The sequence below is a fragment of the Chionomys nivalis genome, chromosome 24 (assembly GCF_950005125.1).
Source record: "Chionomys nivalis chromosome 24, mChiNiv1.1, whole genome shotgun sequence".
Classification (NCBI taxonomy): domain Eukaryota; kingdom Metazoa; phylum Chordata; class Mammalia; order Rodentia; family Cricetidae; genus Chionomys; species Chionomys nivalis.
Window position 1 is genome coordinate 25,087,835 of NC_080109.1, and position 16,896 is coordinate 25,104,730.

The window sequence follows — 16,896 nt, forward strand, 5'->3', positions numbered from 1 at the left end:
AGAAAAAAAGAAAAAAAAAAAAAAGAAAGAGAAGAGGTCTAAAAAGAAAGAAAAAGTTACTACCAAGCTGAAGTTTTCAGAGCTTTCCCAGAAGAGTTCTACCCGGTGTCTGGGGACTGAGCACTCAGCATGAGAATCTGTGTGTAGCCTTTTGGATCCAAATCGCCATGGTGTGTGCTAGCTTTCTGACATTCAGATTACTAAGTTTAAATACCTAGTGGTTCTAGAGAGAAGAGTAAGAACTCTGTTTAATTGTTGAAAGATGCTTTTATTAAAATCCTCCAAAATGTAAGAGTTTTCAAGTGGAATGGCATGAATGTTTCTCTTTTCATTTATAATTGCCAGCTAGCAGGTAATTTTTAATATACTTAATGTCATGTTTTATTTTTAACAGACTCTTTTAAAACCCAAGTATCTTGGAAGGTGATTGGGGTGCTAAGAGGTTAGCGTCTGTGAATATCTTTTTTTGTGCAAATGTTTCTTCAGGTTGGTAAAGGAGCACTTTCCTGGGAAGAAGGCAAGCACACTGTGGACGCTTTGTTTAGCACTGTGAGCATTTTCAGTCTTCTTGTGTTGTGGAGCTTGTTGGCCATAGGGTGAAGCCTATGAATCTTATTTTAGAATGTTCTAAAATCTAAAGCAAATACCTAGCATTGCAAAGGAGGTACATATACTAAGGTGAGTTGTCAAACTGTCTTAGGCTCTCTCTGTCTCACTGTCTCTCCTTCTTTAAAATCTTTCAAGTGAGTTTTAATTACACACAGGATGAAGTTCAGTAGGTTATTATTTTCCTCTGCAATGCTGAGAATTATACTCAGGCCCTTGCAAATGCTAAGAAAGCATTCTACAGCTGGGCCACCACCCCACCCCTTTGGCAGGTTCCCTCATTCCTTGGCTTCTGCCTCTCAAGTGCTGGGATTATAGACATGTGTTACTATGCTTGGGATTTCATTGGGAGCTTAACACTGAAATTTGCTTCCTTCATATACTTGGAACTAGTAAAAGCAAGCAAAACCAAAAGCAACCACAAAAATAAAGAAAAAAAAACGTTTTTTAACATACGAAGTCTCATTATTATATTGCTAGGAATAGTTCTGAGGGTTTTATATATTAACATAATTTATTCTCAGTAACACCAGGCTAACTAACTCCTCCAAGTGTAGAGCAGGTATTTAATATCGGAGAGTCAATAGCTCGAGCACACCTTCAAGCATCACACTGATGAATTGTATCCTATTCCTTCTCTACACATAAAAACACACTCACTTTTTTTCTTTTTGAGACAGGGTTTCTCTGTGGTTTTGGAGCCTGTCCTGGAACTAGCTCTTGTTGACCAGGCTGGTCTCGAACTCACAGAGATCTGCCTGCCTCTGCCTCTCGAGTGCTGGGATTAAAGGCATGTGCCACCGCTGCCCGGCTCACACTCACATTTTTAAAAGATTATTAAGTATACAGTGTTCTGCCAGAAGAGGGCACTAGATCTTATCACAGATGGTTGTGAACCACCGTGTGGTTGCTGGGAATTGAACTCAGTATTTTTGGATGAGCAGCCAGTGCTCTTAACCTCGAGCCATTTCTCTAGCACCCTTCCCTTTAACTCCTTCTATTAATCCAAATTCTGTTGGGTGTTGGACAGGAGAGGTGGCTCAGTGGTTAAGATCATTGGCTGCTCTTCCAGCAGACCCAGGTTTGATTTTTAGCTTCTGTACAACAGCAGTTCCAGGGTATCCAGTGTCCTTTTCTGACCTCCACAGGCATCCACACTCAGGACATTTTAAAAAGTTTTGTTGGGTCTTGGCATATGCTAGTTGCTAGCATTTCTTTCTTTCTTTTTTTTTTCTTTTTCTTTTTGAGACATGGTTTCTTTGTATTTCTGGCTGTCCTGGAATTGGCTTTGTAGACCAATCTGGCCTTGATCTCTAGAGATTTGGCCTGCCTCTGCCTCTGCCTGAGTGCTGGAATTAAAGGCACACACCTCCACTGTTTGGCACTAGTTTCTTTTTAAAAGTATTTATTTTTGTGTTTAGTGTAAGCTTCATGTGTGCATGTTAATTTGGGGCCCAGAAGAGGGAATGGAGTCTCCTGGAGCAGGAGGTACAGATGGTTGTTTACTACCTGATGTGTGTGCTCAGAACCAGAGTAGGGGTCCTTTGGAAGAGCAGGGATTGCCTTAAAGCAGAGCCATTTTATTCAGCTGGCATATGCTGTTTACTTCCTGGAACAGATTGCCTCCTTCCGCTCTTCACTTTGTTTCGGCATTTTTATCATAGACTAGCACCTACAGCTTTGGGATAAATTAGGGTGATACATGAGGCAGTAAATACTTTCCAACAATTCAAGCCACATGAAATGGTTTGCGGTTTTGGAAATGTGTTATTAATGTCTAATGGTGAACTGACTTGGGTCATTTGTGTAGAGGAGTAAGAAAAGTATGGCGAAGGTGAATGAGCGTGGGGGTGAGAATGTGAGTGCTGGCTTCTCCCAGTTGCCAAATTGATTCTAAGTCTAGCTGTGGTTTGGTGCCATCTGCTGGTGCTTATGTGCTTTTATGGGTGTTCTTTGATGCCAACAATGGCAGATGGGAAACACAGTTTTTTCTTTTAGTTCTGAGACAGGGTCTCGTGTAGCTCAGGCTGACCTCGGACTTCCAGTGTAGCTGAGGGTTATTTAAACTCCGCACCTCCCTTGCCTTTCGCCTCTCAGTGTGGGATCACAGGCATGTGCTGCCTTGCCCAGCTGTTTGGTGCTCTGATTCTAGGATCCTCTCTCCCTCAATACCAACTTCTACGGGCGAAGCTGTAATTGCTGTAACTTGGGAGGCTGAGGCAGAAGGATTGTGAATTCCAGACCAGCTTTGGCTGCACAGTGAGAGCTTGTCTTGAAGAACAAACCTCACTGCCACTCAGTTTCCTTCTGCAGAACGACAGTGTTTCTTCTAACTTCGTGCTCTTGGTACAGCGTGTCGTTCTGACACCCAGTAGAGCTCAGGTGTTTGTGAGTGGTTTTCAGATGGCAAAGGACTGTCTGTGCAGCACCAGTGCAGTCCCTCTCAGGTGTTCTCAGACAGGTGGCTGACTTCAAGGATGTGGAACTTGTTGGATTCAAATAGAACAGATGAAGCAGACTTACGTGAATTCATGTATTTATGGAGTTTTACCCAGCTGTATTGTGCTTGCATTTATTTGATTAAATTTGTATGAGCTACTCCATAAAGTCACAATAGATGATTTTTTTTTTTAATTATCGAGGAGCGGTCATGAACCAGAGCAGCGCACTGAGAAGTCTGTGGCTTATCTAGAGACTGACCAGCCGTGCAGCTGTATTGCAGCTACTCCGCCGCTGCAGCAGGTGTGGTTATAGAGAAGGCTAGAAGGGATTTCAGTCATACAGCATGGGTTAAACAGGCCGTGGAGCTTTGACACCGCGAGCGGTGGCACATGCCTGTGACCCTCCATCAGGAGGGCGAAGCAGTGTGGGCTACAGCATGGGATCATGTCTCTAAACAGAAAAAGAAAAAACAAGAAACATAGCTTGTAAGATACTAAGTTGTAGGTTTGATAAGGGGATAAATTAAACTTCATTCAACCTTACAAATGTAGAAAATGATGGATATTGAAATCACAAATCAGTATAATAGAAGTTTAAAACATGTTAAGGTAATGACATAAATTAAACACATTTGTTATTTATAATAGGCTCAACAAATGTAGACCAGATAGTAGAAACAGGAGACAAATAACAGAAAAAAATAAAATTTATTAAATGGATAAACATTTCGCTAGAAAAATAGTTACTGAAGGAAGCGGCAGTGATAAGGAGAATATATCATGAATATCTTTAAACAGGTGTGAGGAACAGTTCGGAAGTATAATCATTAACTTATGCATCTACCAACACAGCTGTGAAGTAGCAAGAGCAAAACCAAGTTGTAAGCAAGTTGCTTTACTAGTACTTTGGAGACTGGAGAGATAGTCCAGCGGGTTAGGAACATTTACTGCTTTTTCCAGAGGTTCTGAGTTCAGTTTCCAACATGGTTCCACTTCAGGTGGCTCACAACTGGCTGTAACCCCGCTCTAGGGGATCTGACACCTCTTGTGGTCTTGACAGAAACCCATACTCATACAGAATACACTTCCACAGACAGATGAATTTTTTTAAAAAAGAAAAACCTGGACAGTGGTGGTGGCACACACCTTATATCCCAGCACTTGAGGCACAGAGGCAGACGGATCGCTGAGTTTGAGACCAGCCTGGTCTACAGAGTGAGTTCCAGGACAGCCAGGGATCCTGTCTCAAAAACAGAAAAAAAAAAAAGAGAGAAAGAGAAAAAAAGAAAAATCTTTAAAAGTTAAAGAATTTGGGGCTGTTGAGATGGTCACTGGTAAAGGTGCTTACCACCAAGCCTGGAAACTGGGACCTGCATGGTGGAAATAGAGAACCCCTGCAAGTTGACCTCTGACTTCCACAAGTGTACTGTGTCATAAACATGGTTGCACGAGTACATAGAAACACACAATAAAATGAATATGACAAAAAAAGACAAACAGAACCTACTGGAAAATACTGTAGCTCTAAATTTATTTCTTGGGTTCAGTACTTAAAAGTACGTCTTGTTCTTGTAGAACTCCAAGGTTCAGTTTCCAGCTCCCAGATGGAGACTCAACCCATCCATAACTCTTGTTCCAGGGCATGGGATGCCCCCTTCCGACCCCAGCAGGACCGAGGCATGCAGTCAAAACATACACAGAAAAATAAAAAAAAACTAAAACATATTTTTGAAAATAGAAAAGATTAATATAGGGAGCATATGTTCATACCTAGATGCTAATAAAGGAATAATAGAATAAAACTAAATAAAGTAACCTGAGGGAACCAATTACAGGTTTGTTTTTTCCCTTCCTTCTTTCCTTTCTGTTCTTGTTGGCATGGGGTCTCACGTAGCTTAGGTTGGCCTCAAGCTTCCTGTATAATTGAGACTGATCTTGATTTCCTGATCTTCCCTGCCTTGTACCTTCTTTAAGTGCTGGAATTACAAAATATGTGAAACCTTAAAACCAAATAAAGATAAAAGCAACAACATCAAAATCAATGAAAGAGATCCGATGCCAGCGACGCACACCTTTAATCCCAGCACTCAGGAGGCAGAGACAGGTGGATCTCTGAGGTGGAGGCCAGCCTGGTCTACAGAGTGAGTTCCAGGACAGGCTCCAAAGCTACACAGAGAAACCCTGTCTTAAAAAACCAAAAAAGGAAAAAAAACCACCACCACAACAAAAATAACAACAACAACAACAACAACAACAAAAAACAAGAATAGGCTACTGCTAAGGAATTGTAAACTTATAAGCTAGATAATGCTAAAAATTTAGGGAACTGTGTGGGCAGGAGGAAGGACTAACCATTAAATATTCCTACAGAAAAGACTGAAGCTGTTCTGCGTGGCTGATAGTGCTGTTCCTAGAGCCTTGGCTCACCAAACAAAAGTTTCTAATCAGGTGTGGATACCTCTGAGTGAGTTGTTGCTTAGGACCCCAGAGTCCCCTAAAACAAAACTGACTCTTGCCCTTCCTCTCACCTACCTGCCTGAACTAGGTCATAAGAGCCTGTTGCTGAAAACTATTCTTGGGTTGCAAGATCTGGGGACTGAGTTAGGAACTTCCTGTCTGCTGCCTCGCTTCCATAGTGTGGGACAGCACCATGCAGGCCACTGCACCATGCAGGCCGTTGCACCATGCAGGCCGCTGCATCATGCAGGCTGCTGCCGGGAGAAAAGGCAGCAGTAGTTGTACGTAGATGTGAGTGCCATGAACTTCCAAACCAACCTACTAGGCAAGGTTTGTCCACTTTTCTCTGCTTGGATTTGAGGCTGGTGACACAAGAGGGGACCTTGTCAAAACTCATCAAAAATGCATGGCTGGGGAAGGGAACTTATTACTATTTTTTTAAGTATCTTATGAGTGTCTGAGTTTTACCCATAGATAAATGCTACCCTGCCTTTTAATGAGAGAAGCTTCTCTTTGCCAAGAAGAGTGGTGAATGTAGAGACCCATAGCTCTCTAGGTGTTGAGAGTAAGTGATGGATGAGTGGTCATTGCTATCACCACCTCTGAGGCTTAGGAAACACTTTGGAATCTGAGGTAGGAAGAATGTAAGAGCCGGAAGACCAGGAGAAGGCTGTGTGCAAATGCCACCCTGGGCGTGACACAGCCACCGATGTCTTACACTCACAAAAGATGCAGTTACCTGTTAGGAGCTGCACGACTAGACTTACCAACAGGAAGGTGTGGATGGGGGATGGGCTCATGGGTCCCTGCCCTCCGGGTTGAACTACTGGCTGCTGAAACATTCTAGGATGGGGGGAGTCATTGCTTTGAACTGTGTACCTGTTGGTGAGCCCACCAAGTTCCAGTGGATAGTTTCAAACCCCTGATCACACAGATCATGAAATTCAGTGGTCCACAAAACAAAACCACCAAAACCATTAATATGGGAAGGGATTTTTAAGAAGGGGGGTAACAACAGTGAAAAGGGAGAGTAATTAGAACACAATTTATACACGGATGAAATGTTGAGAAATAAGAAAATAACTGCTAGAAGTTTTTGAAGTGAAATTAGGGCTGTGAGATGGTTCAGCAGGTAAAAGCACGTGCTGTCAAGCTTGTAACCTGGGTTCACTCCCTGTAACCCACAGAGCGGGAGGAGTGTGCTGAGTTCCAGCACGTGTTCTCTGACCTCTACATATGTGCTGTGGCGCGTGCCTGACTCTCCCTCCCCACAATAAAGTTTTTAAAATGTAGTAAAGAGAAGCATAAAGTTTCCGAGGACACTCTTCCCTGACCGTAGGTTAAAGGAAAAATGCCCCTGTAACAATTTCAATAGACCCAACACTCATCTGTTAAAGTTGGTGTCTACTAAGGGTAAAGACTTAATTGGAACCTCATGAGGGACATTATTAAAGATGTACAGTAAACTGGGCATGGTGGCTCATGATTGTAGTCTCAGCACTTGGGGAAGCAAGTCTCAAGTTCAAGGCAGCCTGGGCTTATACAGAAAGACTTTCTAAAAAAAAAAACCAACTTATAGTGAATACCATTTAGTAGAGAAAAGGATGCCAACACTAGCATTACTGCTATAACATATAGAGTGTTATGGGGATTCATTCTTCCAATAGTTAGCAGGTACTGGCTTTAGGGCATGGCTTTTGTCTGTGGATGTGGTCACTCACAAGGAAGAGGGTGACGGTCAGAGATTGCTACTTGCACTCACCCCAGGGCAGAAGGAAGACCTTGACAGCTCTCTACCTTATTGTAATTCATGAGTGCTTCCTAATCAATTTTTGATATCTTTTTATCCGCCAACATTTGGTGCTAAGAGATCACATCTGCAGACAGAAGCCATGCCCTAAAGCCCATACCCCAAAACTATTGGTGGAATGAATTCCCACAGCACATAGAGGGGTGCTTTATTTTAGTGTGGGTTTCTGTTGCTGTGATACAACACCTTGACCATGACCAAAAGCAACTTGTGTAGGCAAGGGCTTACTTCAATTTACACTGCCAGGTAACAAGCATCACTGAGGGAAGTGAGGGCAGGCTCTCAAACAGGGCAGGAACGTGGAGGCAGAAACCGAAGTAGAGACATGGAGGGACCCTGCTTGCTGGCTTGATTCCTATAGCTTGCTTGGCTTGTTTCCTTATTTACCCCCAGGACCACCTGCCCATTGTGGCACACCTACAGTGGTCTAGGCCCTCCCACATCACTTGCTGATTAAGAAGATGTTCTACAGATGTGTCCACAGGCCAGTCTGGTGGAGGTATTTTCTCAGTTGCTATCTCTTCCGGAAGTGTGTTGTGTTAAACTAGCCAGCAGAGGAAGAAAGTCTTGATGACGGAAGAGAATAAGTAGGGTCGAAGTGTGGCTCAGCCGTAACGTGTTTGCCTCGCATATACAAAGCTTTGAGTTCAGTTCCTAGTATCGCATAGATTCATTAAAGGGTTTAGAGGAAAAAAACCCTGTTATTCTTTGCAAATGGGTTAGCACTTCAAATCTAAAAGACGACTACTCATATTCACGATTAAAGTCGCTATGAAAATTCATCATACAAAGATGAAGAAGGATTTACCAGGGCTGCTGTGTACAGCCACAGTGGTCAGTAAGAAAAAGACATAATCTCACGGCAAAATCCAAATCAAATAGAAAATTTTTCATTAGGTACCTAATGAAATAAATTGACCGTACATGTGACCTGTTTACCACATTAATGTCTCACTCTTTGTAAACCTAACTGGATCAAAGTTATTTATTCTTTTAATCTTTTTAATTCAAAAATACATAAGAAAACTGATGTTGATAAACCTGGTCTTCCTTCTCCAGCCAATCTAAAACTCAGTTTCCTTTTAGTCAGAATCCTTGCAGATTTGCTTTTGGCAGAATTTGACAAACTCTTTAAAATATGGATCTCAATAGAGTCCAAACCAGTGGTTCTCAACCTGTGGGTCATGACCCCTCTGACAATATCCCCCAGAATATTTGCATTACAATTTATAACAGTAGTAAAACTTTAGTTATAAAATAGCAATGAAACAATTTTATGGTTGGGCGCAGCACAACATGAAGAACTGTATTAAAGGGTTGCAGCATGAGGAAGGCTGAGAACCACTGCTCTAGACAACTTGTGAAAGAACAAAGCTGTGGACTTGTCCTGCCCACAAAGAATGGCCAGGAGGAAGGGTGTGTGCTACGTATTCATGAGGCCCTGGATTTAGCCCCAGAAGGAAAGCAACGGAGGGAGAAAAGGATCTGAAGCTGCAGGAAATATAAAGTATAGGCCTGGCAGGTTATCCTGGTCATCTCAGTACTTGGGAAGTCAGGCAAATTCAAGGTTTAGAGCTATATAGAGAATTGTTCTCAACCTTCCTAATGCTGTAACCCTTTAACATAGTTACGTAGGTTGTTATTTTTGCTGTAATTTTTCTACTGTTATGAACTGTAAACACCTGATATGTAGGATAGCTAATGTGTGACCCCTGTGAAAGTGTTGTTTGGGGGGTGGCTCCCCTAAGGGGCCATGTATCTCATGGGTTGAGAACTGCTGATACCGAGAGTTCTTAGAAGAGAGGACCTGGAGAGATGGTTCAGCAGTTAAGAGCCCTACTCTTCCAGAGGACCAGGGCTCCAAGCCCAACATTCACATGGTGGTTCCCAACTATCTGTAACTGAAGTTCAAGGGGATCCAGCACCCTCTTCTGGGGCTGCAGATACATGCCTTGTATTTGGTACATTGACTTACATTCAGGCAAAATACTCATACATATAAAATTTTTAAGTGGAGTAATTTTAAACTATTCTTTTAGAAAATAAATCAGGCCCAGTGGTGTTGGCAGAGGCAGGTGAGTTCTAGGCCAGCCTGGGCTACAGACTGAGTTCCAGGATGGCCAGGGCTACACAGAGAAACCCTATCTTGAAAAACCAAAAAATAAAAAAATAAATTAAAAATGTATTAAATTGTTATTTATTTAATTAAAAATCAGTTGACAGGACTGCAGTGCTGACATGTTATCATCAAAAGATCCATCGAGCAGAGCAGAGAACCTAGAAACCCACACACAGATACGTAGAGTCAGTGCTGCAATACAAAGGAGAGGCTAGGTGCTGGTGTTGTAGGCCCACGTGGGAGGCAGAGGCAGAGGCAGGCAGGCAGAGGGAGGCAGATCTCTGAGTTCAAGGCCAGCCTGCTGTACGGAGAGAGCGTTCCAGGACAGCCAGTACCTCTCAGTTCTTTGTGTCTAACTCCCATGGAAGCATCCAGTTTAATTTGATTAGTGTATTTTTCTGTTTTTACCTGATTATATATATTTATATCCTGAGTAAAGAATATTAGGTATCTCTTTCCTATATCTTTTAGCAAGCACTGTTCTTAATATGCACACATGTTACTCAGCATACATGTTACCAGTTACTTCAAGCTGTTGCTGTGATAAGTCATGTTTCCCCCTTTATGGATATGCTCAAATCTTGACCCCATTGCCGTCTGAGAATGAATGCCACTGTCATTGTTCTATGCTCTGTCTTTGGGAGGTTTTTAACTTTTGCATGTATACTCATACATGATTTTATTTTCGCACATTGTCCTTAAGTAGGTTTAGAATCAAGATTACAATGGGCTCAAAAGTAATACATGTGGGGCTGGAGAGATGGCTCAGAGGTTAAGAGCACTGTCTGCTCTTCCAAAGGTCCTGAGTTCAATTCCCAGCAACCACATGGTGGCTCACAACCATCTGTAATGGGGTCTGGTGCCCTCTTCTGGCCTGCAGGCATACATACAACACAGACAGAATATTGTATACATAATAAATAAATATTAAAAAAAAAAGTAATACACGTGGCTTTCACATATTTTTCCCATTTCAGTAACAAGTTGTCTATTAACTAAAATTGAGAACTTTGTAGTACCTAAAAGGTATTCAAATTTGGAATTTTTTGAATAGAGAAGATTTGGACAACATTCTAAGTTCTTCACTATTTATGTTGTGGAACTTTGCCATTTCAGCTTTATGCGTGTGTTTATTTTCTAGTGATTTACAGACTTTATTCAGGTGCTACAATTTATTAGCATAAAGTTTCATAAAAACGTATTGTACTGGTGGGTATTATCTATTCAGTATTCTGTATACACACACACACAATCAGTTCATACTATATATTTTTTTCTCTTATGATTCTTGGTGAGTTTTTCCAAAATCATCTTTTGGCTTTATGAATCTTCTTTTTTTAGACATTCTCCAAATTTGAATTATTTCATTTTTTTCTGTCATTATTTCCTTTTTTTTTTTTTTGGATCTACTCTTTTCCTGTCTTTCTGAATTGAATGCTTAGTTTATTTATTCTTGGTGTTTTGAGGTAGCGTCTCTCTTCATAGCCCTGATTGTCTTGGTTCTCACCATTTTGACCAGGCTGACCTCAAACTTCAGAGCTGGTGTTAACTGCACAGCACAAGTCTCTGCAGCCTATTCGTTTCTCTATGTTTAAGTGGATTTCCTGACTGTCCAGTATTGTTTCAGCTGTGCCACACAGAGCTTGACATTTTGCATTTTATAATTCATTTCTGAATATTTCTTTAAAAATGTTTAACTTTTGTGTGTGTGTAACACACAGGCAAGTGTGTGAATTCTGTTCAGCTTTATCAAATGAGCCATCTTTGCCAGAACCTAAATATTTCTTAATTCTTCTGTAATTTACTTTTGTTTCTGAAATATTATTTAGTATATCTTGTATGGGAAAATAGGTATAATTTGACATCAAAAATCAATAGGATGACCAATTTGAGTTATCTACCAAACAGCAGGCTGACAGAAGATATCTGAGACACATGTGTTACAATCTAGACCATGTCAACATTTTCAGACCAGAAAAGACAGCGTAGCCTACCCAGCCAGTGCCAGGCCTTTGACAGGACTTGTCTCAAAAGAATAACAGGAGTCTCCTGAGAAAAAACCCTCACGTTGGGTCCCCGCGCCCGCGCTTCTGCCTGTTATTCCAGTGCTCAGTAGGTGGAGGCAGGAGAGTGGGAGCTTAAGTGCATCCCCAACTACAAGGCACTTTTGTAGCTGGCAGGAGATAGTGTGAGGCTCTAGGTTCAGGCACTAACACTGCAGAGCAAATGAAGAAAAAACATCAAACTTTCTTTGAGAAAAAGAAACTGGAGTGGAGAGGTGACTCGGCCTTGAGAGCTTGCCCTGCTCTCCCAGGTTCCAAGTTCAATTCCTAGAAACCATGTCAGGTGTTCAGTCCCGCCTGCGATTCCTGGGGAATCCAGCTCCCCTGGCTTCTTTGAACCCCTGTTCTTATGTGCACATACTACACAGAGACACACATACAATTTAAAATAATAAAAAGAAATCATTCAAAACTGTAAAGAGGGGACAGTTTTGTTTAACAGGAGAAATTTGATGGATACAGTTGGGTAAACGCATGCACTGAAATGCTCTGTAGAACTCACAAAGCATACGGCTGTACTTCCTTTACATCATCAGCGTTGTGTGCAGTTTCTTCATGAAAAAAGTGTACGTAATATAATGACATTTATCTCACCAAAGAGAATGAGACAATATGCCACTCAAGAATGTTCACACAAACACATAAATATACTCATGCAACAATAGAAAGATTTGATGTGAAGAATAAATGTTCTATCAGAAGAATAGAATGGTTTTAACCCACCCTCCTTCTGCTAGTTTTAATTAGTTAACAATCTCTCCCAACTTAGCATTTTAAAGTTCCAAATATCTACCATCCCACAGAGTTTTTGAGGTTAAAGGTTATGGTGTGGCTTAGGTGCATGGCCCTGGCTCAGGGTCTTCGATGAGGCGGGCCTGCAGTATTGTCAGTTGGGTTAGTCATCTCTAGACTTGGGTAGGACTAGAGAGTGTCTCCCAGATAGCTCACTTTACAGTTGTTGGTGGGTGCCATTGTTCCTGTCCCCTGCTCTGGCTCCTTAAGCCTGCTGAGGTTATTTAAAACACAGTATTTGGTTTCCTTCTAGGGTCTGTGACCCAGGGGCTTGAGCTTCATTCTGTTTAGCAGCGAGGAGTTGAGTCCAGTGAGAGGCAGACTAGGCTACACCTCTTTAAGAAGGAGCTTTAAAACAGAAATTGTAATGAGAAAATTAATGTGACAGCAAAGTAGGGATGTTCCTCTCATTCCTGATGAGTGGTGCAGAGGAAAGGCACTGGGTTCAAAATCCTGATCCTTTCATAACCAGCTGTTTAAGCAAGGACCCTTAGATGCTTCATCAGGGAAATGAATGTAATAGTGATATCTGTTGTCTAGGGATGTGGACAGAATACATAAAAAGAAATAAGGGAAAGTATTTAGCATGCAGGCTTTTATTTGTAAGTAGTAAGATCTGGTTTTTACCTTTTTTCCCTCTCTGCTGGGACATATAAGTAATTTTCAGACAGTATTGTCTTTCTGTAGTTTGATTAGCAGAATTGAGTTATTTTAAGGTGAAAATTCCGCTTATAACTCTTTGATCTTGGGGACTTGAAAACTGCAGATTAGTGTTTCTACATACACACAGGTATACATATTAGATGCTTGGTAAACACCATAAAGCCAGTTTGTGTCAGTAGATATTCTACTAGCAGCCTATTCTTGATATTCTCTGTAAAGTATTGGTGACCTTTGAAAGCCTGTTTTAGGCAAGGCAGACTTGCCCTAAACTTGGGAATTCTGCTTCAGAGATATCTAAAATACAGTAAGGTAAAAGTGTGTCAGACTTCAAACTAATCCTATATTGGGAATACTGCTTCATTTTTTTTAATTATTTATTTATTTATTTATTTATTTATTTATTTATTTATTTATTTATTTATTTATTTTTTGGTTTTTCGAGACAGGGTTTCTTTGTGGCTTTGGAGCCTGTCCTGGAACTAGCTCTGTAGACCAGGCTGGTCTCGAACTCACAGAGATCTGCCTGCCTCTGCCTCCTGAGTGCTGGGATTAAAGGCATGCGCCACCATCGCCCGGCCTGTTTCATTGTTTTTAAGACACGTTGACTTAATCACCCACACCCACACCCCCCCCCCCACACCCCTTTGGTTCCCATTAGGTACTCAATAGAATAGATGGAAAATGTGTTACTGGAGTAGAAATTCTGATTTGTTGCCAGGCGATGGAGGTGCACGCCTTTAATCCCAGCACTCGGGAGGCAGAGACAGGTGGATCTCTGTGAGTTCGAGCCAGCCTGGTCTACAAGAGCTGGTTCTAGGACAGGCTCCAAAGCTACAGAGAAACCCTGTCTTGAAAAACAAAACAAAACAACAACAACAAAAATTCTGATTTGTTACCTGTTACAATGGTCTGCCTAAAGTCAGCAAATTACCTTTTAGTATTCTTTACTGTTCCTGATACAGAAACTATTAAAGATGCTTCCTATCAATGGGAGATCCTTATTTTAAACTGATAGCAATGAAAAAGAAAAGCTAGCAGTTAGCTGATTCCTTTTGTTCTATGCAGAGCAGTTTTAAGTAAACCCATCTGATGCTGCAGTGGTGCTGGGTAAACATAAAACCATCTTGTATTATATTACTGTTGAAAATAACTTTATCTATAAGCAGCTAGCTCAGATAAAATTTGTAACCCTATCATTACAGATAATTAGTCAATAAATTGTTATGAAATGCAGAATCACTGAATGTGCATTTTATTGTGGTGGACAACTTCAGGGTAACATTTTGTGTTTATGTTTAGAAATTCTGAACCAAGCAAGGCATTTTGATTAGATTTTATTTGGCATTTTATTTGGTCTGATCCCCTACTTTCCACTAATTTCTAGCCACTCATTGGCCGCACATTTCTCTTCCCTGTTGCTGTCTTTGTAAGGTCAGTTCCTAGCAAACGGATTTTTTCTAAAAGATGGCTTAAGATATCTTTAAGATATGAAATTTGTCCACGTGAACCAAATAAAAGAGAGGGTACACGACCAGCAAAGTGGGCGACTCTAATCCAGTGTCCTCGAGGCTGGCCGGCTGCTCTGCTGTTTACTAATACCTGTCTAGTGTACTCTGACTTCTGGAGAGAAGAGGACCAAGTCGTCTTTGGAAGTAGTTGGAGACTCCTGACTTCCTTAGTGATGTTTTTAGAATATTTTCTAGGTACGAGTTTTTAAAGGGCACTTCTTTGGAATGAACTGATGGTATGTTGCATAAGCTCTGGAGGGGCCAAAACAAGTTAAAAAGCCACCTTCATGTACAGCTGCGGGACTAGGTATTAGGTCGCTTCTAGGAAGAAAAATTTGATTCATGGCTCTTTTCCAGAGGGGACATTTGCAGACTTCGCTTCCGCACAACGTGAAGCGCGCCTCTTCCTGCCGAGGCCCGCGTCCCCGAGGGCGGCCTGCGGCTGCCCAGCCTCAGGTGTCCGTGCCGCCGCTAGCTGCCGGCGCCCGGGACTTCCTGTCTGGGCGCGGGGCGGAAGGATCGCGTTGCCAGCCGGGGCCGCCGCCGCCCCTGCCGTTAGGTGGTGGGGCTGCTCAGCCCGGCGGCGGGAGGCGGGCCGGCCGCCGCTTCCTGTCGGAGGACGCGCAAGGATCCGGGCGTCGGAGTGTGTGCGAGTGCGTGAGTGTGTGCCGCCCGCACGGCGTGTGTCTCCGGCCGCGGGTTCCGCCTTCTCCCCTGTCGCCGCTGCTCAGGGTGTAAGTCAATGTGAAGCAGCAGTTCCAGCCCCGGGATAAACATGGCGACGTCTCTGCATGAGGGACCCACGAACCAGCTGGATCTGCTCATCCGGGCCGGTAAGCGCAGGGGAACTTTTCTCCGGTGCATCGGTGCAGCGGACGAGGGGGCGCCTGGCAGGCGGGGAGCGTCCCCCGGGGCGGTCAGCGCCCGGGTCCGGTGTCCGCCTCCGTCAGCGGGGCGGCCGCGGAGAGGGGGGAGTGAATGAAGTAATGGAGGCGACAAATCAGGAAGTGATCACCTTGGAGAGTAACCTGCCTCGGATCCCGGCTGTCGCTCCGGGCAGCTCAGCGGCGGCCGGGCACGGAGCCGCGGCTAAGTTGGGGAGTCGGCGCGGGCGAGTTGCGCGCTTCACCCCAGTTGCCGGGGAACCAGGAAGTGAGCGGGGCTGTTGTCCCCGCCGCCTGCCACGCTGTCCGGCCGAGAGGCCGCCCCTGCCCGCGGCTGGGGGCGCTGGCCGCCCGCCGCCCTCGCCTCACACTTCACACAGCCGCCACTTCCGCATGGACGCCGCGGCCCCGGGAGCTACCCGCCAAAACGCGCCCGGCCTCCTGCCTCAACCCTCCCGGAGCAGCCCCGGAGTAACGGTCTTGAGGCCACTTCCCGGTGCCGAGCGGGACGCCGAGCCGGCGCCTCCCTGGCCCGGCTAACGGCGGCGGTGCACAAACTAGGCTGCTGCCCTTCCGTCCCTCGTGGGGCGGGTGTTTGAGGGGGACGGGAAGGACACGGGGTGTATTCCGCGCAGCCGACCCGGGGCTTTGGGACAGCGAGGGGGAACGTTTATTTTTGTCAACAGTGGGTGCAGGCGAGGTGCAGGGCGGGCGGGAGGGCGTCCTGGCCCCGGGGAAGTCTCGGCTCGGAATTGCCCCCTTTCCCCTCCCCCCCAAACCTCCCACCATAGCGGAAGCGCCTGGGAGAGGACAGAACGCGCGCGATTGACAGGCCCGCGGTTCCAATCTGCGCTCCGAGATGTTCCAAATAAGAACGTTGATTTCTGGGGGCGGGACTATGGGCCCGAGCCGGGCCAATGAAGATTGGGCGGGAGTGAAGCTGACAATGTACGCATGGAATTGGAGGGAAGAGGAGTGTAAACACGGAAGTGGCCGCGGGGGTGGGGGATGTGCTGCGCCACTGCTGCAGCGGAAGGGCACGGACTTAAGTTACATAGAAAAAGCAGCTTTACTTGCTAGCAGACAGCGCAGCGAGGGCCCCAGGTCGATGTGGCACTGCTTGAAGACTGTTGCTTACTGAAATAAGAAGCGCACACGGTCTTTTCTCTGGTTCTGTTTCGTATCATCGATGTGGAATCGGAAGATGGGAAATAGTCACCCCACAGCACTGCTGTAAAAGATCTGAACAGTCTTTTCCATCTATTGTTTTTAGGTAGGGGTCTTGAAATCAATAATTTGGCTAACAAAGCACACTCAGTTCGATTGGGAAGAAAAATCAACATATATTTATCCCTAAATTTAGCAAAACTATAAATTCAAATAAAAGCTGGACTAATAGAAACATATGTATTGTAGAATACATGACGGTGGGTGTGTTTAGTCTGTGGCGTATTTTACACCTTTCAGAAATCCCTATGGAAATCACAACTTACTGAGCACCATTTAAATACCATTTTTGGATAAGAATTTTTATTGAATGAGAGGCAGAACAC

The 16,896-nt window shown here is 43.9% G+C and overlaps 1 protein-coding gene across 10 annotated transcripts in view; it reads left to right on the forward strand.

The window, feature by feature from the left end:
* Nucleotides 1-16,896, forward strand: part of Elf2 (E74 like ETS transcription factor 2) — an 85,153-nt gene that overhangs the window by 44,037 nt on the left and 24,220 nt on the right. For 2 of the 10 annotated variants that reach the window (XM_057757175.1, XM_057757179.1), the window contains exon 1: nucleotides 14,986-15,292. The exons of the other annotated variants lie outside the window; for them this stretch is intronic. In XM_057757175.1, the coding sequence (XP_057613158.1) occupies nucleotides 15,235-15,292 (58 nt within the window). In that variant the 5' untranslated portion in view covers nucleotides 14,986-15,234. Of the gene's footprint in view, nucleotides 1-14,985; nucleotides 15,293-16,896 lie in introns of those variants that run through there. 10 annotated transcript variants of the gene reach the window in all.